Here is a 22,001-nt window from a genome sequence, read left to right as displayed (position 1 = left end):
GGTGCTATGACCATTTGTAGTATTTTGCTAACGTAGATATATCATTGAAGATACAACCGTACCGAATGTGGTCTTCGAGAGCAGGTGAATGAGCACGCTTGCAACAAAAGTTCAAAATCAACTCACTCTAAACACTGTCATCATCCAGCCACAGTACCAACCACAGTGAAACATAAATCAGAACATTGTCTGACCACAACAAGGCTCACTCATACTAAACAGTCAGTTCTCTGCCCCAAAACACAGTGTTCAGCTGGGTTGACATCCCCCGAGGAAAGAAAGTGGCAGAAGTGAGGGGGAAGAAATCACTGTAACTTGGTTGAAGAATTTTACCACCACTAGCATGTGATGGGAACAGTTAATTGAATTAGCCACCTGCGGGCAGCAGTAGCCACACCGGGCCCAAGCAGCCCAACAGACAGGCCGGTGTCGACGGAAGGAGAGACAGAAATGCAGCACACATAAGCGTCAGCAGAATCAAAAACAGCAGCCAAGAATATCCCTCTCAGCATACAGAACAGTAAAGACACAACCCAAATACATGACACAAAACATCCTTCATTCTTCCAACTTTTCCTCTCAAGTAGTCTAAAAAAAGTATTGTGGAAACTCTCTAACATGAGGAGTAAACGTTGCGGGTTGAGAGTCCTTCTGCTGTTGCAGCAATCAGACAGCTTGCAGTCATCTTCTGTAATGACTATCACAGTTTCCTTCCTGCGCTAGCTGCTAAAATCGTTTGAGATTAAAATGAGGGCTTACCTCTCCAGTTCTCTGAATCTTTTAAATATTCTCCTGCTGCCACAAGATAAGGAAGAAGAAGAGAGCGAGAGGATTGCTGTCAGCCCTGCCAGCTTGCTACCACAGCACTGGAGCCTAGAAAAGCCTATTCAGTCAGCCACTGCGGAGCTGGGTAGAGCATCAGAAATGATAGTTCTACATTTCAACACTAATGGCCTGGTCTGAGGGCTCCCTTGTCTATGCTACTGAGTGCGAAAGAACATTGTGGTAGTCACAGGGTCACTAGCCAGTGTTCCTGTGGTATTGTTCACTTCACACCCCTGTGCATCCCTTCTCCCTCCATCATTCTCTCTACGCCGGGCCGAGTGTCTCTGAGCCATGGGAAGACCTAATGGGTGAATGACCACATTTGCATTTACATTACAGTACATGGATTACATTTGGGGTGATTACACATGGAGAAACGTTGTCCCTATAAACAATGGTTTAGACAAAATATGCTAAGTGATTTAGCTTAAACATGTGCACCAGTGGCGGTCGGTGCTGTTTAAAATGAGGGAGGACAATCTTTTTTAATGAGCATGGCCTTATTTCTATTACAGCATATTAGATTACTGTCATTCATATTCCATTCATCCAGCTCATCGTAACATCAATAGGTTTAGGCTACTAAATGATACTCAAATTTTCCATATACCCATCATGAGGTTGCTACTGTACAACCTAGCATATGAATTAAAGTTTACAACGTAGGTGCACAGGTTGAGATAAATATTTGAGTATTCAAGGTGACAGTGACACATTCAATGCTGCCTTGCACACTCTTGCCTGCATCTAGCTGATCTAGTGTGTAATCATTAGTCCAACAGTTGCAAACGAGAGTTTCTATTGGACAAATTCAGTTATGTTTATCCCCATTCCCTTCCATGTGCTACTAATGAAGAAATGTTTTTCTAAAAAATCGGTGGAATGAATACACCCCTGATAACCTCAAACAGTTCACTTTCACAGCAGCCACATTCAAACACCATGATAATTTGCTCTTTGTACAATTCCTTCTCGCATCTACGTGCTCTCCTCATCTCACTTTTTCCCATGGCTTGTGGAATGCTAGCAGCTACACACAGCATACATCGTTGCCGCCATTTTAGCTAACGTCATAGTCAACATAGCTAGCTACTATAACTAACGCGTTAATAAACCCACTACAATGATGCAATACAATGTACAGCAAGCAGTTTAGCAGTTACACCGGCAGGCCCCAGTGGCAATAAATGTTTAAAACCAAAATCTTACCTTGATAATATGTTCAATTTTATTTGGAACAGCAAGCCACACAATTAAATGGCCTATTTATATAATGCATATGAATTAAGAGGACAGAAATGATGAAATATTAAAGCATTAGAACTTTTACTAAAAGCTTCAGTCATAGAAAAGTTATACTTAAATCCAAACTGGTTCTCTAGCAGATGAGTAAGAATGTCTCACCCCATGTTCAAGAATGGCCTTTTTCCTTTTATTCAGATTACAACCTCCAAAATATCGCTATTTTTAAAGTTGGTTGCAATAAAAAGTTGGTTGCAATTTTAAATAATACAACAAATATTATGGTTACTCAAATGTCCTAATTAATTTTTATGATTAAGATTAAGTATAATCTTTGTAAATGATATCATAGGACTGGTGCAGTTATGTCACACATGCAGCTAACAAAAATATATGGAAATGTCTGTCTCTACCCAAAAATACAACCAACTAATTGCAGCGTTACCACAAAAATGGTAAAGGGAAGTGGAAGGGGGATAAAGTAAGGAACTTGTCTGTCGACCCTGCATTAAAGACCAAAATTGTTTAAAGAAAATTGTGATACATAAAAAAGTATACCAGTTTAATTTAAGAACCAAAACTGACAGTTGTGCCATATAGTTGGGAAGAGATTTCCGATGTACCGATTCCACGGTACATGGTTTATGAACTGATACGTAAAATGACACCGGATTCAAAACGTAGAATTTTTCAATTTAAATTATACAACATTTTTGCAACCAATAGAATGTTATATACTGCATATGGGGGATACAACCATCCCAGCTCTGCAGATGCTGCTGTGAAGAAACAGAAACATTATATCATTTGTTTCGGTACTGCCCATATGTAACTTGTTTTTGGTGGCAGGTCCAAGAATTGCAACATTTACCTGGAGCTAACTCTGTAAATAGCACTGCTGGGTGATTTGAAAAGTCATAGTCAATCGATCAATAATATAATCATACTTTTACAATCTGTAGAAACTATGAGAATAGAAAGGTTCAGAACTTTTCTGAAACATCACAGCACAGTTGAAAAATATATGGCAAATCAAAAATTGATTTGTAAAATATACTGTGCCTGTAAAATGGAAATAGGTTCAGAACTTTTGTGAAACAGCAATTTAAAAAATATGTCAAAAAGGGTTGAGGGAATCTGAAGGATGGGATTCAAAACAAAACAAATATAACTATTGTAAAATACATTGTGTCCGTAAAATGTATATAGTATGTATACGTTTAAATTAACAGCCGAAGTGGTGATGTTCACTAGTTTACTCCAAGTAGGCTAGGGTTCTTAGGGTTAGGGGAAAATAATAAAGGAATATATTTTTATATATACAGTACAAGTCATAAGTTTGGACACAGCTACTCATTCAAGGGTTTTTCTTTATTTTTAATATTTTCTACATTGTACAAGAATAGTGAAGACATCAAAACTATGAAATAACACATATGGAATCATGTAATAACCAACAAAGTGTTAAACAAATCAAAATATATTTTAGATTTGAGATTCCTCAAAGTAGCCACCCTTTGTCTTGATGACAGATTTGCACACTCTTGGCATTCTCTAAACCAGCTTCTCCTGGAATGCTTTTCCAAAAGTCTTGAAGGAGTTTGCACATATACTGAGAACTTGTTGGCTGCTTTTCCTTCACTCTGTGGTCCAACTCATCCCAAACCATATCAATTGGGTTGAGCTCAGGTGATTGTGGAGGCCAGGTCATCTGATGCAGCACTCCATCACTCTCCTTCTTGGTCAAATAGCCCTTACACAGCCTGGAGATGTGTTGGGTCATTGTCCTGTTGAAAAACAAATGATAATCCTAGCGCAAACCAGATGGGATGGCGAATCGCTGCAGAATGCTGTGATAGCCATGCTGGTTAACTGTGCCTTGAAATCTAAATAAATCACTGACAATGTCACTAGCGAAGCACCCCCCCAACATCACACCTTCTCCTCCATGCTTCACGGTGGGAACCACACATGTGGAGATCATCAGTTCACCTACTCTGCGTCTCACAAAGACATGGCGGTTGGAACAAAAAATCTCAAATTTGTACTCAGACCAAAGGACAGATTTCCACTGGTCTAATGTCCATTGCTCGAGTTTCTTAGCCCAAGCAAGTCTCTTCTTATTATTGGTGTCTTTTAGCAGAGGTTCCTTTGCAGCAATTCGACCATGAAGGCCTGATTCACGCAGTCTCTTCTAAACAGTTGATGTTGAGATGTGTCTGTTACTCTTGAACTCTGTGAAGCATTTATTTGGGCTGCAATTTCTGAGGCTGGTAACTCTAATTAACTTATCCTCTACAGCAGAGGTAACTTTGGGTCTTCATTTTCTGTGGCGGTCCCCATGAGAGACAGTTTCATCATAGCGCTTGATGGTTTTTGCGACTGCACTTGAAGAAACTTTCAAAGTTCTTGAGATTTTCCGTATTGACTGACCTTCATGTCAGTCAATGATGGACTGTAATGATGGACTGTCATCTCTCATTGCTTATTTGAGCTGTTCTTCCCATAATATGGACTTGGTCTTTTACCAAATTAAATGCATTCCAGGTGACTACCTCATGAAGCTGGTTGAAGGAATGCCAAGAAGCTGTCATCAAGGCAAACGGTAGCTACTTATAAAATATATTTAGACTTGTTTAAACCCTTGTTTGGTTACTACATGATTACATATGTGTTACATTGATGTAAGCTACAATTCATCTGAAATATTAAATCTGATCTACCTTAACATTACTCTTGACTTGGAAGAGTTCCAGTGTTGGATAGCCATAGCCAGCTCTGTTCGAGTAGGCTAAACTAGCTAGCTGCATTCGCTAGCTAGGTAATTCAAAGTGAAAGAAAAATACTATGAAATGTAGCTAGCTAGCCATCTCTCCCTCTCTCTCTCTCTCTCTCTCGCTTCCTCTTTATTTTTTAAGAAATTAATTTGTTCAAAACTGTTCAACTATCATCTTTCTCTCCCTTTGAGCCAAACACTCACCACATTGTATGTACTGCAGTGCTAGCTAGCTGTGGATTATGCTTTCACAACGAGATTAATTATCCGATCCTTTGATTGGGTCGACAACATGTCAGTTATTACTGCAAGAGCTCTGATGGGTTGGAGGACATCCTCTGGAAGTTAACATAATTAGTGTGCTGTTGAGGCTACTGTAGACCTCCACTGCAAAACAGTTTCTTTTAATCAATTATTTGGTGACGTGATATTATTTAGTATAGTTTTATCTAAAAAGTATTACTTTTTTAATGTTTCACAATTGATATTTTCATGAAATTCACTGAGTAGGATGGTCCTCCCCTTCCTCCTCTCAGGAGCCTACACTGATGTGCACTTAAACAAAGCTGTGATTACTCCCCATGCAATGTCATCTGTTTTCACCATAAGCTTCAGAGCAGCACAGGGGTTACAGTTGGTGTATGCAAATTAAATAAAGTGTAATTTTAGGGATGAGGGGCTGTGTTAACTATAGTACACAAACACAAATTGTTGTCATAACCACATCCTTACACTAGCTGCTTGATTCAGGGCCTACATGCTATGTATCCTATCTATGTACAGCATATCCAACATAACATTCAACCTTGGTCACAATCAAACTCCAAATACCATGTATTGATTGATATACAGTCAGCTCAACCCACCACCAGTTTTCAACTCTGTCTGACAGGATCACAACAGCACCCACAAACCATTCACCAGAATCCAATCAGTTATTTTGCATAAAAGACACATAAAGCATTGAAAAGTAATGCAATGCAACCAAACCATTCTGACAAATCAAAAGTAATTCCATTGTAGATGAATGGTGCGCATCTCTCCTGGACCCCACAGCCTTATGTAGAGCTTATGACGTGCACAAAGACATGTTATTTCAAGCTTATGATGACACGTACATAGCCTCAGACATTAGCATTTTCAAACCTAATCCAGACTCCAAATAAATCATCAAGTCATTCATCCAAGACGTTCTGTCTTTAACACTGAGCACTTTGTACTGTCTAAAAGACGGCTGACATGAATGTTCACTATGTTAGTAACATTGTATTTAAACTGGCCAAGCACACACAAGTCGTTATGAGCCAGTTCGCCTTTCAGCCTGTTGCTTATTCTAAGGTGAGGAAATCCTACTGCAGTACTCAATTGTTGACATTGACATGTGATGTAGAAATGCTGTATGAAATTGCAAATGTAAAAAAGGGGATGACTACAGTATTGATGAATGAGCAGAAAATACATTGGCTGGGTTCACAGGAGGTTGGTGGCACCTTAATTGGGGAGGACAAGCTCGCGGTAATGGCTAGAGCGGAATCAGTGGAATGGTATCAAATACATCAAACACATAGTTTGTTGCCATTCCATTTGCTCCATTCCAGCCAGTATTATTAACAGTCCTCCCCTCAGCAGCCTCCACTGTCAGGGTTACAACCAACCTGACAATACAGAATAAATGTGTTCTTGCTGTTATAACAGTAATGCAGCGTAGTCAACTACAGTTTATAATTGCATAATCTTATTGCACTGTGTTGTTGTATACCTGAACATGCAAACTTACCTATGCTTGTGTATGATCGAGGGGCAGACATTGGTTCACCTGCTGCTTGGATTATTCGGACTTTCCTATGCATCTTTCAATATTATAATTCAGTCATCATGTTCAATGGTTGTTTCACACATCTTATTGCAGTGTTTTCCTGGCAAGTAGTATAAGCTAGAATCATGAGCACAACTGCAGCAGGTTTGATGCCTATCCTTAGTATAACAAAGTGTGGTGAAATGTTAAAGTAGCCTGCTATCACCTGCTACTCAATAACAGTGTTTGGGTTTTTATATTCACACATGGAGCATCAGACACCACAGTGATCAATACCAAACCTCAGATAATGACGTCTTCACGGATGTCCTCAATCAATGACCACGTTCTGTCCAAACTCCAAACTCCAAATTACACCCTACCACACATCAGACAGCCTGATTTAAGGGATAAATAAAACCATAAGCAAGGGAGTTTGGAAATCGAGAGGATTTGGACACTGGACAGCCACGTACCCTATTTTGGATATTGAATACTTAATGATGACAAATTAAACATTGGTGGAGGTACTGACTTTCTCAGCGGAGCAGACAATGAAGTTGTTAGACAAGTGATGATTGGTCACACGTTTGAACACACAGTAGACTCAGAAAGACAGCCTTAAACACAGCTTCATCAGAGATGACTTGTACACAGTAACCCCAGCAAGCAGAGTATTTGAAAATATGAATCGACTATCCTGTATCATGAGAGTCTTGCAAAAAAAGCAACGAAAGTTATTGGAGGGTTAAGCATGTTCATGGATCATGTATAATCATATTGTAATCTGAATATTCATTAGAAGTTATGTACATATGGGCCATAACAGCACAGCAAGCCTTTAAGCTAAGTCTTAGACATTTTCAGCGTATAAAATGCAAATACTTTGTCGTTAATGTTTGTTATTTCGCTAACTATTCTGGTAGTCTAACCAAGCCAGATAAAATGGTGGTGTAGTAAAAAGAGGCTGTAATATTTCCCTGTAATATAATGGCCAAGTAGTGAGGAATAGACAAACAAACAAACAGACAAAGAAGTCTCCCCATAGAAAACATGTTGCATTTGTTGAAGCACAACAAACATGTAGGTCCACTGCAGTGTGCGATGGGTCGACCCATTCTGTATACTGTTGGCATTCCACAGTTTATTACTGGCCTACTGTGTTCAACCTTTTTTTTTCTTTATTGCTTTTTTATAATAAAACTTCAGCTTAAAAAAAAATCTTATATTGTAGAGTTTTTTCCCTATTTTTCTTATAAAATCTTACAAAAAAATCATATACAATTATATTACATGTCATAGTATGATTCTCTGGCTTTTGTCTTGTTGAACATAGAGGACATGTAGTTCTTTTTTTTGCACACGATGTTATAGAATATGCATTGAAATAGGTTACTACAGAGTAGCAAAATGAGGATACACAGACTAAATGTACAAAAATGAAATACATGCATACATACATTACAGTGCCATGCGTACAGTCATTTTGGGAAGTCAATGATTTCAATTGGAATTTTGTTCCCATTATATTAAATGTTCATGCTTTCTTGCTATACATACATGACATGGCTTTTACAAAATGCAGAGATACCAACAGCTGATGGTGTTGTAGCTAGCCTATACCCCTCACTAAACTATGTCTGGTTCAAAGGGACCAGATTCTCTCTGGCTATTTAGGTTTAAATGCTTATGATTAATCATCACCACAGACAAGATATTTGAAAATGAAATTAGGGATTTACCTTGTCAACATTTTTAACATGAGAGATTCATTCTTTGCTAACTCTGAGACAAAGGATTTTATATGGAGGATGATTATTTCATGATGGAGGACCCCTTTAATTGCATTTATTTCACTAACGGAGGAATGGGAAAGCCCATGTGCACTTAAAGGCTTAATCTTGATAACTAGCGAACTATCATACTGAAGTATAAACCACTCTTCTTTTCTTTACATTAATATGTACGCTTACAACATGATGCTTTCACGATGGTTAATTCTACTAACCATTTTTCTCATGGAAGCTTCTCTAACTTTTGGTCCAAACACACACAAATCTGCTTCAGCTGCCCTGCTAGCTTTATCTGTCCTTTCTGAGGAGAGCCTCAACCCTTTCAAGCATCATATAAAGAAAGCAATGCTTTCTCAAAGTCATGACTTTCAAATAAGAATAACCTAAGGACAGCCACAGCCTTTTACATGAGAGGCACTCTGTCACATGCCACAAGCCACTCTAAGATAATGTGTCAGAGGTCAGTGATGACTATCTCCTGCAATCTGACCTTGAGAGTGTGCTTCTCAGCCCTTACATAGATCTTATCCAGACGTTGCTAGTTAATGCGCTTGGTTTTCCCCAGGAGGAGAGGGACTACATTTTGACCACTCTGGATCGTAGAGAGGCTACTGGAGGAGAACGTTGTTATTCTCTGGAAAGTTCTACAGTACATCAAGCATGGGACAATAAAAGCCATTGGAATATGAATACCAGTGGTTGCTTAAACTAGAATAATTGTGATGTATGACATTGCTTGTGAGGTTAGATCCAATAAGACATCTTTTACATCATGATTTCATTTGACAGAATGTCCACATTTACAAAACAAATCAAGAAGTGTTTTATCTGCAACCCAAAAGTTGTTTTTCTCTCTAATTATGTGACACCATAGAATTTCACACAAGCAAAAAGAGCTAATATACAGCATCTCTGATTAAATGATGACCTAACATGTAGCCTGTCGTGTCTAACCCACCCAATCATTTATTTTGTTCATGACCCATAATCATGGGCCAATAGAACATGTGACACTGAAATGTGTTAAACACTAACCATGCCTCGTCAACCATGATGTTCAGATGACCCCATATCCGAGCCCAGTTAGTGTGGCAACACAACCTTCAACCTCTGCAGTACTCCATCCTTTGGGTTTTACTGCTTTAAAAGAGGCCCTTTCACACCTAGTTCATTCTGCTAGGATTTCTAGAACATGCATGACTCTATTAAATGACGTACCTTGCTGCAGTTCCACTGTAATTGTTGGCTAAGAACAGATGTGAAAACAGAAATAAAGCAGATATACTTGTCTTCCTGTAAAATGTACCTTGACAATTGTACTGTGCAAGATCATTTTTCATAATGGACACAGTGTATGCCATCTGCCCAGTTCAGCTGTTCGCTTGGGTGTTCACCGAAAAGACAGAATGGAATGTACTGTTGGAATTCATTATCTCTGTGTACTCTCAAACAAATGCTAATGTATAGATCCTTCTGCCTGTCATTCATCAAACTAATCATACTATAAGGGTGGTCATATATGCCAGTGAATGGCCAGATTTACTATGACAAATGGTAGAAAGCAATTTAGATAACTTTGACAACCATCCTGGAGGTAGACATGTCTCTCATTGTCATGCTAGCATGCTTTGCTCAAGGTACTGTAGATTTACAATTGCTAAAATAAGATGTATTATTCACATACACATAACACTGTAAGTGAATGTAGGCGTTTGTAGTTGCGTCCTGGCTGTGTGCATGTGTCTGCATGAACAGCAGAGGGAACCATGAGCAGACTGTGCAGATAATATACACTGTCCCATCCAGTTTGAAGGCGTAGCTGATCTATAGGTCTGATCTGGTCTGGTCTCTACTCTGGACAGCATGGCAGCTGGCTGTCTGGCTGGGTCATGGCTGCTAGCCTATCTCTTCCTCCTCCCTCTGAGGACCAGTCAGCTCTAACCCCTTGGGCCCTGTGAGGTGCTACACCGCATGGCCACCTTCACTTTAGGAAAGGCTTCCAACACCTCATCCACCAATCACTGAAGACCGTCCCGCTGACGCTCAACGTTCGCCGCTCACCGCTCACAGACACACGGCCTCTCAGACGTTAGTCACATGATCAGGGTTCTCCCTGACTTCAATGCACTCTATCTCCTCCCTTTCCCTCACTCTCTCCCTCTCCATCATCTCCCGCTCCCTCTCTCTCTCTTTCCGTTTGGCCCGTTTCTTCTTCTTGTGCCTTTTTTTGGACGGGGGGAAAAACGTTAGAAACACAGGCAGGATAACGAAACAGTGCAGCACTGTGCAGCCTGCGGTGAGGAGGGAGCACTTGAACAGTGTGTAGGTCAGGTTGGAAGGCACAAACACCAAGGGCAACATCCCAATGATGAAACAGCAGGCATTTTGCAAAATGGCCGCCCCGTGCTCCTCCAGCGAGATCTTAATGCACTGGGTCCTGGTGTGCTCCGTGGCCAGTACGAAGGTATACAGGTGGGGTGCACAGTGATCCATGGCAAAGTTGAGAGTGTAAATAAGGCACAGGATAGAGATGCTGTCCATGTGTACATTCCAGAGGGTCATGAGGCCCAGGACCCCCAGCTCTACGGAGGTGACGGTCAGGATCAACCAGAAGTTCCCCAGAGGGTTGATGACCAGGAAGAAGGTGAGGATGAGGATGGTGAGCACACTGAAAGCTGAGGTGAGGATGGGCGACACTACGGAGGAGCTGTAACGGTCCATGAAGACGAAGGTGGGGTTGAAGACAATGAACTTGATGTTGTTGATGAGCGATAGTGGGCGGAGCCTCTCCAGCAGTTCCACCACCTCCTCCCGTGTCTTCTCCGTGGTCCGTGCCACCAGGTACATCCTGGACGCGATGATCTCCATTTCATCTCCATCTGTCTTGGACAGAATGATGTCCTCCATGAAGTGCTGATACTCCGGGCTGCGCAGGAAGGAGCCCTGCAGGATGGTGATGAAATCACTTTTGGTCGAGGCGCTCACATTCACCACCTTCAGATACTGAAAGTAGTTATCCATCCAGGAGATCTTGTTGAAGCCGTGGCTCAGTGTTGTGAGGTGCTCCTGCACCGTGGAGTTCCAGTACTCGATGGGCTCATAGATGTAGAAGCCGATCACAGGGCTGTAGTTACTGAAGTACTTCTGCTGGGTCGTGGCGTAGGACACACTGGGCGTGTTGCTGGCTAGGAGGTTGACGATGTTGGATCCATCACTGATTTGTAAACATCCCATGAAGGAGAAGGAGGCGTAGATCAGATAGAGGATGACCACAAAGGGCTTGACGTAGGTGTTGGTGATCCACTCTGTGTAGTGCTCCCTCAGGAAGTGCTGGATGAAGTGGTTGTGGTAGGGCAAGACCTCGTGGTGAGTGACGTGGTCATGGCCGTCGCTCATCATGGTCTTGAACCAGGTGGGCTGGCGGTCCAGGTACTCCACTGAGGGTATCTTACAGCAGAACACACTGTGGTAGCGGTTCTGCTCCAGCTGACCAGCGAACACCAAGCAGGAACCATAGAAGGAGAACACGTAGAAGTAGTTGACAAGGACGGCTACGCACATGCTCTGGCAGAAGATCTTCACCGACTCGATGTTGGTGAAGGGGCTGGCACCCATGCCAAAGGTGATGATGTAGAGGGAACTGGTCATGGTATAGCACACCATCACGTCGGCGAAGGCGTCTGCCACGCGCTCCTTGAAGGGAAGGCTCTCTCGAGTTCTTCTCCAGCCCGCCAGGAGCTCAAACACTCCTTTGGTTCCATGACCTGAAATGACAGGAACACATACTTTGTTAATGCCAATGCCAGTGAATACACAGTCTTCATGATCTGTGTATAAGTATGGTAACATTTTAAAATTAATAAAACACAACACATGCATTGTAAAAATTAGTTAAATCTGTGGGATTGTGAGCTATAAAAATAGATTTGAATAGACACACTCAGGGGCATATTCTCCATATTCACCCACACCCATATTACACACACACACACACATATTTTGACATATTTCTGGCTGGGAGTTGCCTACCATGGATGTGTTGGCTTTGAAACATTTGAATACATTTAACGCTCCTCCATCTCCTAAATATTTCAGTGGGAGTTGTGGATTTGGCTCGTCTGCATGCTGTGTCCTCACTGTTTTAAAGATTTCCTGAAAAATCTGCCTGGTTGGTTCCTTGCTCTCGACGGCGTCATAAATTTAGACTCATTTGACACAATGAAAGAAAGTTAATTAACTATAAAGGATTAGGCCAATATAATGAGTCAGGTGGATTTACTTGGCTTGCTTTTAGTTTTATTAAGCTGCGGTACAAGTCAATTAGTTAGTGTCAGTTCATTTAGATGGTGTGTGGGAATTTCGCACTACAGTATATGCAGCAGTTTACTAACATTATTCAGTAAGGATGGTACCCATGATTTCCATTTTCTACATATCTGGCATTTCTGTGTATGATTGGAAAAGCCCTGGGTTACATTAATGTGATTTATGAGTCACAGGTGGGGAATGGATAATAATGTTGGGCCCATCTGGTAAAATATCCCCAGATAATATCTCCACCCCATTACCAAAGCCTTGGTCTGATGTCACCATCTTGATGTAAAACATAAAAACGTATTAAGGCAGACTGGGACAGGGTTTCCACTCACTTTGTGCAGACTAAGATGTATGTAAGAAAAAGGGGAATGAATTAGCCTCCACACACAGCCAATAACAAAGCTCCTCTCATTCCACGCCACCGAACCCCTGACAGGGCCATTATCATGAAACTCCACACTCGTAGAAAAAAAGGTGCTATCTAGAACCTAAAAAGGTTATTTGGCTGTCCCCATAAGAGAACCCTTTGAAGAACCTTTTTTGGTTCTTTTGGACCCTTTTGGTTCCAGGTAGAACCCTTTTGGGTTCCATGTAGGACCCTTTCCACAGAGATAAATACAGTATGTTATCACTCCCTTCAGATGCTGCTATAACACTGCATTTGTTAGCTAATGTAAGATGTGAAGCTGGCCATAAGCAGGGAGAGGATCTGGATAAAGAGGACTAGACGCCATGCGACGCGAGGAGGCACTTTCGGCGTGATACAGATGTGTCCCACGTGGCTGTATGAATCCCTGTTGCATATTCTAATCATGGCTGAGTGCTGGGCTGGCCAAGGTCAGCAGCACTGCTGGGTGCTTGATTCATACAAGTCTGCTGCTCTGCCTCCCTCTGACACTCCACCTGCCTGCTCGCTGTGGAATACACTGTGGCTGCTGTGTGTGAAGGGAGCTAGCGGGAATACACTGTGGCTGCTGTGTGTGAAGGGAGCTAGCGGGAATACACTGTGGCTGCTGTGTGTGAAGGGAGCTAGTGGGAATACACTGTGGCTGCTGTGTGTGAAGGGAGCTAGTGGGAATACACTGTGGCTGCTGTGTGTGAAGGGAGCTAGCGGGAATACACTGTGGCTGCTGTGTGTGAAGGGAGCTAGTGGGAATACGCTGTGGCTGCTGTGTGTGAAGGGAGCTAGCGGGAATACACTGTGGCTGCTGTGTGTGAAGGGAGCTAGCGGGAATACACTGTGGCTGCTGTGTGTGAAGGGAGCTAGCGGGAATACACTGTGGCTGCTGTGTGTGAAGGGAGCTAGCGGGAATACACTATGGCTGCTGTGTGTGAAGGGAGCTAGTGGGAATACACTGTGGCTGCTGTGTGTGAAGGGAGCTAGTGGGAATACGCTGTGGCTGCTGTGTGCGAAGGGAGCTAGCGGGAATACACTGTGGCTGCTGTGTGTGAAGGGAGCTAGCGGGAATACGCTGTGGCTGCTGTGTGTGAAGGGAGCTAGCGGGAATACACTGTGGCTGCTGTGTGTGAAGGGAGCTAGCGGGAATACACTGTGGCTGCTGTGTGTGAAGGGAGCTAGCGGGAATACACTGTGGCTGCTGTGTGTGAAGGGAGCTAGCGGGAATACACTATGGCTGCTGTGTGTGAAGGGAGCTAGTGGGAATACACTGTGGCTGCTGTGTGTGAAGGGAGCTAGTGGGAATACGCTGTGGCTGCTGTGTGCGAAGGGAGCTAGCGGGAATACACTGTGGCTGCTGTGTGTGAAGGGAGCTAGCGGGAATACGCTGTGGCTGCTGTGTGTGAAGGGAGCTAGCGGGAATACACTGTGGATGCCTGTGATGCAGCAACACTCAGGGAGAGAGGAGGGGGAGGGAAGGAGATCCCCCCCCCACCCACCCAGTAATGAAGATGCTTGATCTCTCTGAGGTATGGTGTTAACGGTCTTTACTGTTTGAGACAGAGAATGCAAGGCTATGGAAGCTGGTAACTCGAAAGATAATATATAATTATATAATTGAGCACATGGGCATAGCTCTTTCTTTGATCTAATAATTCTGTATAGGTAGAGTTATGAAACAAGTGAAGAACAAGACTGTAGTTTGGGGAATATGTTCAATCAATTTTTGCCTCTGGGCAAAAACTTGATCGTATTGATATAATACTGTTTAATGAATACACACTTGAAAGATTACAGTTTCACCTTGATTACTTTGAGGTCTACTTTTAAGTATTCTGCTACTTTAACAAGAAACCACTATGTAAAACAGGGAATGGAACAGAATTCAAATTAAGGGGTGAGGGCACTTTCAGAAACAACATATTCACGAGTGTGATACTCATTCAGGCAGAGCAACCTCAAACAGTTGAGGAGACACTCTCATATCCAATATGCACACAATGTCTGAAATGCAATGTCTGAAAGAATCCAAACTCCTCAATCAAACATGAGGTCTGAAAACAGGGCTGCTCAATGCGTTCCTCTAGACAGAGAATGTTATGCTCAGAATGTTCCATTTGCAGTCCACTGGCCTTCCCAGCCATAAACCCTCATGCGCTGTAGATCCACACTGTTGGCAGCACATACACAATGGGCTGAGGTTAAGGCCTAGCATAGCTTCAACTCAAATCAATCTGCCAATAAAACAAAACCAGTGCCTCTTGATCCTTCACAATCTCATCTTAAAGATTGTCCTATCGCCATACGGACGGACAACCCTTAGCCAAACAGTCAAGACACATTGTAACCGACAGGACAGCCACACATCTCAGGACGTTTAGAGCCATGAGCAATAGGCTAGGGGGGCACACCTGACACACTCTCTCAGGAGGAGGGAAATGTTTTATGATGCTGTAAATTGTGTTCCTGACGGACGGAGGACAACACCCGGGGAATGATCTCAGACGCGGCATGCCATGAGGCAGTGGCCAACGGTGTCTCAAGAGGAGGCAGGCAGTGAGATGAAAGGTTGTACTTCATGTCCACCGCAGCTCCCAGGTACAACGTTCCATTGAGCTTAAGAGGGCAGTTTGTCAAAGGCCTCTGGTGGACCATTTCAGGCACAACACTGAGGAACTGAAACCCTTATTGGAAGTAGGGAGACCGCAACCCCGAGCCTGAGTCATTAAACCAAATCACAGCTCTAAAACTTCAGTGGCACACAGGCAGAAAACACATCAATCTCAGATGAGGAAAGGGATTTATAAACCACATACATTTGTCACAGGTAATGTGACATAGCAAATATTGGATTATTTTTTTTGTGTGTATCAAACTCGATAAAAAGACAGCTGAGTAGTATGTAACAGAGAATGCGTCTTTGCGGAGTATAGCTTACCAATATCGAAGTAAACTAATGTCAAATGTAACATCTTGACAACATTTCTAATAAAATAACCTACTTTATAATAGTATTTTTTTCATTCTATTTCCCTCAGAACAACAAACTAGCTCTTGCTAGACTTTTGAGACATGTCTTTCGTTAGGCTTTCATTAGGCTACAGATTTCCCAGTGCTGTCTACTCCAGAATATGCCTTTTTTCCAAACCCTGGCCTAGTTAGCAGCATTCGTTCTCTCTGTAGGTGAGCTAATCCCTCTGCAGTAGATTACAGATGCAATGAGTGAAGCCTACAGTACTGTATGAGTGATAGAGGGAAGCCATGAAGACAGACCTACAAACACAGCGGCAGCCTAGCTAGCCTACACATGGGCATCACACGTGTTGCCAGCAGCACAGTACAGCACATCCACATCCACCCACTGCCTGCCCTGAGGCATTGGGAGGGAATGCCCAGCCATCTGGAGAAACTCACCACTAACAGTCAGAAGTGGAGGGATGTGAAACACACAAACACACACACAGAGGAACTATCAGGCTACTCCTTAAACCTGCAGCATGTTGGAAAACATATGAAAGATATAAAAACCGAAAGGTTACAAGATCAAATCCCCGAGCTGACAAGGTAACAATCCGTCGTTCTGCCCCTGAACAGGCAGTTAACCCACTGTTCCTAGGCCGTCATTGAAAATAAGAATTTGTTCTTCACTGACTTGCCTAGTTAAATAAATCAAATCTGCTGACTAACAGAGCCACCTTGGGTAAATAAAGATTTCACTGCACTTGGAACATCAATCATCTTCAAATTCCTTTGACAGATGTATGATATACTGTACAAACAGAATCAGAGACTAGTTTGTTTTGTGGCTCTTTTATTTTGATTTTGTTTGTTGAGTGCACATCTAAAAACCCAAAAGTGGCAGAGTTTGCTCTACTGTAAACTTTCAGTTTCAGCCGTGAATCTTGATATTTTCAACAGGAGTGTGAAGTGTCTTTAGGAGTGTGTCTCTGTGTGGATGGGGAAGATAGAACTGAATGTTTGATACTTCAGGAATTCATGGGAAATCATAAATTACTGTTACAGAGTTAAAATGGGGGACAAATAAAAGGAATTAATTGGAAGGGAATAAATACTGTCCCCTGTACTGTATGTGTGTCTATAGTTTTGTTTAATGTTGTGTTAAAACACATTCCACATTCACAGATGTAACAGGTTTATAAAAATATAATAACAAAAATAAAAGTAAAACATTTTTTTGGTGTATATACAGTGGGCAAAAAAGTATTTAGTCAGCCACCAATTGTGCAAGTTCTCCCACTTAAAAAGATGAGAGAGGCCTGTCATTTTCATCATAGGTACACTTCAACTATGACAGACAAAATGAGAAAAAAAAATCCAGAAAATCACATTGTAGGATTTTTAATGTATTTATTTGTAAATTATGGTCTGGCAATCTCTCTACAGCTCCAAAATACATGCATATAGGTTCCACTTTCAGAGGTACATCTTTTACAGTTAGGAGACATATCTGTTTTCATTCAATGGAGTCTCAAAGGAGTGTAATAAAATTTGTACAAAAATGTGTAATTAGATTCTTTCATTTTTACATTAGTAGAGGAGAAGTATACCCTGTTGCAAACCTCCGGCCATAACTCATCACTGATAGTCAGACCAAGGTCCTTTTCCCAGATTATTTTCAAAGGAGTAAAGGAGGAGCCTCCTTTCTCAGAAAAGAGTCTATAGATATAAGATATTTTGCCTTTAATGGGTTGTGCTGTAACAAGAAGGGTTTCAACTTTATTCAACTGAGTTCTAAACCTCCTCTTGGAAGTAAATGAGGAAATGACATGTCTAATTTGAAGATATATATTTTTTAAAGGGATCTTGGCACATTGAATTCACTGCAGAGCTCTTGAAAGGATTTCAGTGTAGTGGTTTTCTGATGAAATAGGTCTGAAAAGGTACTGATTCCTAAAGTATGCCAAAGATTAAAGTTGGCATCCCTCAGGGCTTTTGGCAAGTCTGGGTTGCCTACTATAGGCGAGTGAGAACATATTTGTGAGGAAATGCCCAGGTATTTCTTACAGTCCCTCCACGCTAGTAGGGTGCTGTAAATCACAAAGGTTTTGGCTATGTTGCCCACTTCACCAAAGTTATGAATGAATATAATTTAGCTTAAGGGCAATGAACCACAGGATTGGGCTTCTATCTGAATCCACGTTGACTCTTGTCTGTTTGTGATCCATGTTAGCATGTTGCGGATTTGGGCAGACCAGTAGTACAGTTGAAGGGAGGGAAGGGCAAGACCACCCTTAGATTCAGGTTTCGATAGAGTGGAGAACTTGATCCTAGGTTTTTTATTGCCCCATATAAATTTGGTGATGCTTTGGTTAGTTGTTTTGAAAAAGGAAACTGGGAGATAGCATGGGAGCATCTGAAATATATAGTTCAGTCTAGGGACGCCGTTCATACGGATGACATTAATTCTTCCTACTAAGCTAATTGGGAGGGAGATCCAGGTTTGGAGATCGTTCTTGATTCGATCCAGGAGTGGAAGATAATTTTCCTTGAAAAGGCTATTCAGATCTGGTGTTATGAAGATCCTGAGGTATTGAAACCCCTGTGTTTTCCATTGGAAAGGACATAGTGTTTTCATAGAGCTGGTGAGTGTAATATTGAGAGGGCAGACAGTGGATTTGTTAAAATTGATCTTATTCCCTGAAAACTTGCCATACTGAGCAATTGTGTCTAAAATGGGAGGGATTTCTCAGGGTTGGATATGCAGAGCAAAGACATCATCCGTGTAAAGCGAAATCTTGTGCTGCAGGCCGCCTGCAGAGACACCCATAATACTTGGATTGCTCCTTATCAGCTCTGCCAGAGGCTCCGCACCCAACAAGTAGAGCAGGGGGGACAGCGATCACCCTTGTCTTGTGCCCCGTTCCAGAGGGAATCTGTCAGAGTTCAGTCCATTAGTAGCCACCATGGCATTTGGATGAGAGTATAGTGATTTAATTTAATTTAATAGAATTTGGGCCCATATTGAACTTTTCTAACACTGAAAACAGAAAGCTCCACTCCATCCTGTCAAACTACTTCTCAGCATCCAGTGAAGCTAGCAAGAAAGGGGTCTTCTGTCCGTTTCCTTGATCATTAATATCAAAAAGATGGTGAATATTATCAGAAGAGTATCTGTCTCTAATAAATCCAGTTTGGTCCGCTTTTATTATTTTGGGAAGAAGAGTGTTTAGTCTTTTGGCGAGCAACTGGGTAATTATTTTGTAGTCGAAATCCAACAAGGTCATGGGCCGGAAGGACGAGCAGGATAGGGGGTCCTTGTCCTTTTTGAGCAACACTGTAATGCGAGTTGTGTGCATTGAGTCTGGGAGAACTCCGTTTTTGCAAAACTCCTCCAGCATTGGCATGAAGATAGGGCTGAGCTGGGGCCAAAAAGCTTTGTATAACTCTCTGGGGAATCCATCTGGGCCTGGGGACTTATTAGGTGGCATGGAGGTAATTGCCTCCAGGATCTCCTCAGGAGTGAAGGGGGAGTTGAGATCTTCTTGGTCTGTCTCTGATAGTTTAGGTAGCGAGATTCCCTCTAGGAAAGAGTGGAGTTCTGCCTCCGTGTGTTTTCTCTCAGAGGTATATAGTTTGCAGTAAAAATCATCAAAAGTTAAATTGATCTTTTTTGGGTCATATGTGACCTCGTCCTCTGCTGTTCGGCAAGCCATGATTGTACGCTCTGACTGCTCCTTTTTTAATTGGTAAGCAAGCAATCTACTGGGCCTATTGCTATACTCATGGTATTTCTGTTTAGTAAAGAAAACCTTCTTTTTTTATCTCCCGTGTGTAGTCCAAATTCAGTTTGGCTTTGGCTGCTTTAAGATGACTCCAGGAGGTGCTGTCTGGGGATTGTTTATGTATTGTTTCACAGCATTCCAGCTCCCTCTCAAGATCTAGCCTGTGTGCTTCCATTGCTTTTTTCTTAGAGGAAGCATATGCGATTAGATGACCTCTTAGTGTGGCTTTAGCAGCGTCCCACATTTGGCCGGAGAAACAGGAGAATCTTTGTTGTCTTGTGTGTAGTTGTCTATCCATGTAGTTACCAATGTATGGAACGCTTCGTTTGATAGCATGGAGGTGTTGAATTTCCAGCTCTTTGACCTCGGGATGTTTTTGCAGAGGTCAAAGCGGAGGTGGACAAAGGCGTGATCTGAAAGTGCTATGGGTCCGATTGTACATGTGGCTGAATTTATGAAACTCTTTGGGATGAAAATGTAATCTATACGGGAGGAGGTGTTATGGGCATGAGAGTAGTATGTATAGTCCATAGATGAGCTATTAGTCTCTCTCCAGATATCTATCAGTCCCATCTCTTTAGTAAGAGAGTTCAACATCTTTGCAGATCTAGGATTTGTGGTGGGGACTTGAGATGATTTGTCTAGGGTTGGGTTAAGGGTACAATTAAAATCTCCGGCCACCACGGCAAAGGAAACACAATGCTCATTAAACAGGGTTATTTTGACATGAAAGCAGGAGTATCTGTGTTAGGGGCGTATATATTTAAGATAGCAATTGGTTGACCATACAGTGACCCAGTTATCAAAATAAATCTCCCCTCATCATCAGATCAGATATGTTTTTGTCAATTATGAATGAAACATTCTTATGGATAAGTATGGCTGTGCCTCTACTGTTTGATTTGAAAGATGAGAAATACACCTGTCCCACCCAAGCTCTGCGGAGTTTGGCATGTTCGGCATCACAGAGTTGTGTCTCTTGTAATAGCGCGATGTCTGCTTTTTCCTTTTTTAGAGCACATAGTATTTTTTTCCGTTTTATTGCATGCCCTAGACCATGGCAGTTCCATGTCAATAGATTTAAGGTACTAGTCATCGTCATCGAACAGTAATCAAACTTTAGTGCAAGTCATCTCTGGGTAAAAGTGGATAATAGTTATAGCTGCGTTCACATAAAAGGAAAATAAATGGTGTACATAAAATAACAATCTCTGAACACCCCAACCGAGTTCCCAAACAGCTCGACACATCCCGTTGGATCTATTACCCCCCCCCCCCCCCCCCCCCCGTTGCTAACGGGAACAGTTAGCAACGCACAACGTCTCCCCACCAAGGAAATGCCTCATCCTCTCCTCTCCGCCCCACATTGAGTAAATGACAACGTAGCCCCCGTCCAGACCACACTAAAAGAGGGAGAAAATAAAATCAATAGCCCAGCCTACATATACTTCCCCCAGGGGACATAGGGAACCCCAAGTAATAATAGCAACAAAAAAACAGGGAAATAAAAGTAGGCTGAAACATTAGTAGGCCTAGGTTAGGCTATAGAGCCTATCCCTCTCAGCTAAAGGAAAATAAATGTAAATTGGACGGCTATAATGACATTTAGCGAGGCGTGTGGGTCTTTGGATATCGGCTATATGTTGTCTTACCTCCTTTAGTAACAGCATTAAATGCATTTAGTCATTGGTCCATTTCTCATTGACCAGGATTGTCTTTCAAAAAACGTTTAGCCTCTTTTTAGTTTTGAAGTGTCGCAAGGCTCCTTGGTGAAGAATCCTGAGCTCGTTTGGGTATTTGAATCCCCTGAAGATGCCTCGGTCAATGGAGTATTTCTTCACCTCGTCAAACTCTCGGCGCTTTCGGCGTATTCTAGCTGACAAGTCCTGGTGTAAAGTGAGTTTGGTATTTCCCACTGTGATGGTGTTGTTTTTCGCCGCCTGTAAGACTCGTTCCTTGTCGGTGAATCTCAGGAAACGTATGGTGATTGGGCGCGGTGGTTGTCTGGCTGCTGGTGGGGGCCTCAGTGCTCGGTGAGCTCTCTCTCTCGAGTTCTATGGGCCTGTCGGTGGGCAGGTGGAGCCACTCGGGAAGTTTATCTTGCAGGTAGGGG

At 42.2% G+C, this 22,001-nt stretch overlaps 1 protein-coding gene across 1 annotated transcript in view; it reads right to left on the bottom strand.

The window, feature by feature from the left end:
* Window positions 1–4,629: 4,629 nt before the first annotated feature.
* The window catches only part of LOC110522285 (patched domain-containing protein 1), a 34,199-nt gene continuing 16,827 nt past the window's right edge, over window positions 4,630–22,001 (bottom strand). Inside the window, exon 3 of the mRNA XM_021600550.2 lies at window positions 4,630–12,195. Within this exon, the coding sequence (XP_021456225.1) occupies window positions 10,514–12,195 (1,682 nt within the window). The 3' untranslated portion in view covers window positions 4,630–10,513. The remainder of the gene's footprint in view (window positions 12,196–22,001) is intronic.

Source organism: Oncorhynchus mykiss, chromosome 4, assembly GCF_013265735.2.
Source record: "Oncorhynchus mykiss isolate Arlee chromosome 4, USDA_OmykA_1.1, whole genome shotgun sequence".
NCBI classification, from domain to species: Eukaryota; Metazoa; Chordata; class Actinopteri; order Salmoniformes; family Salmonidae; genus Oncorhynchus; species Oncorhynchus mykiss.
This window is presented reverse-complemented; position numbering and strand designations above follow the sequence as displayed.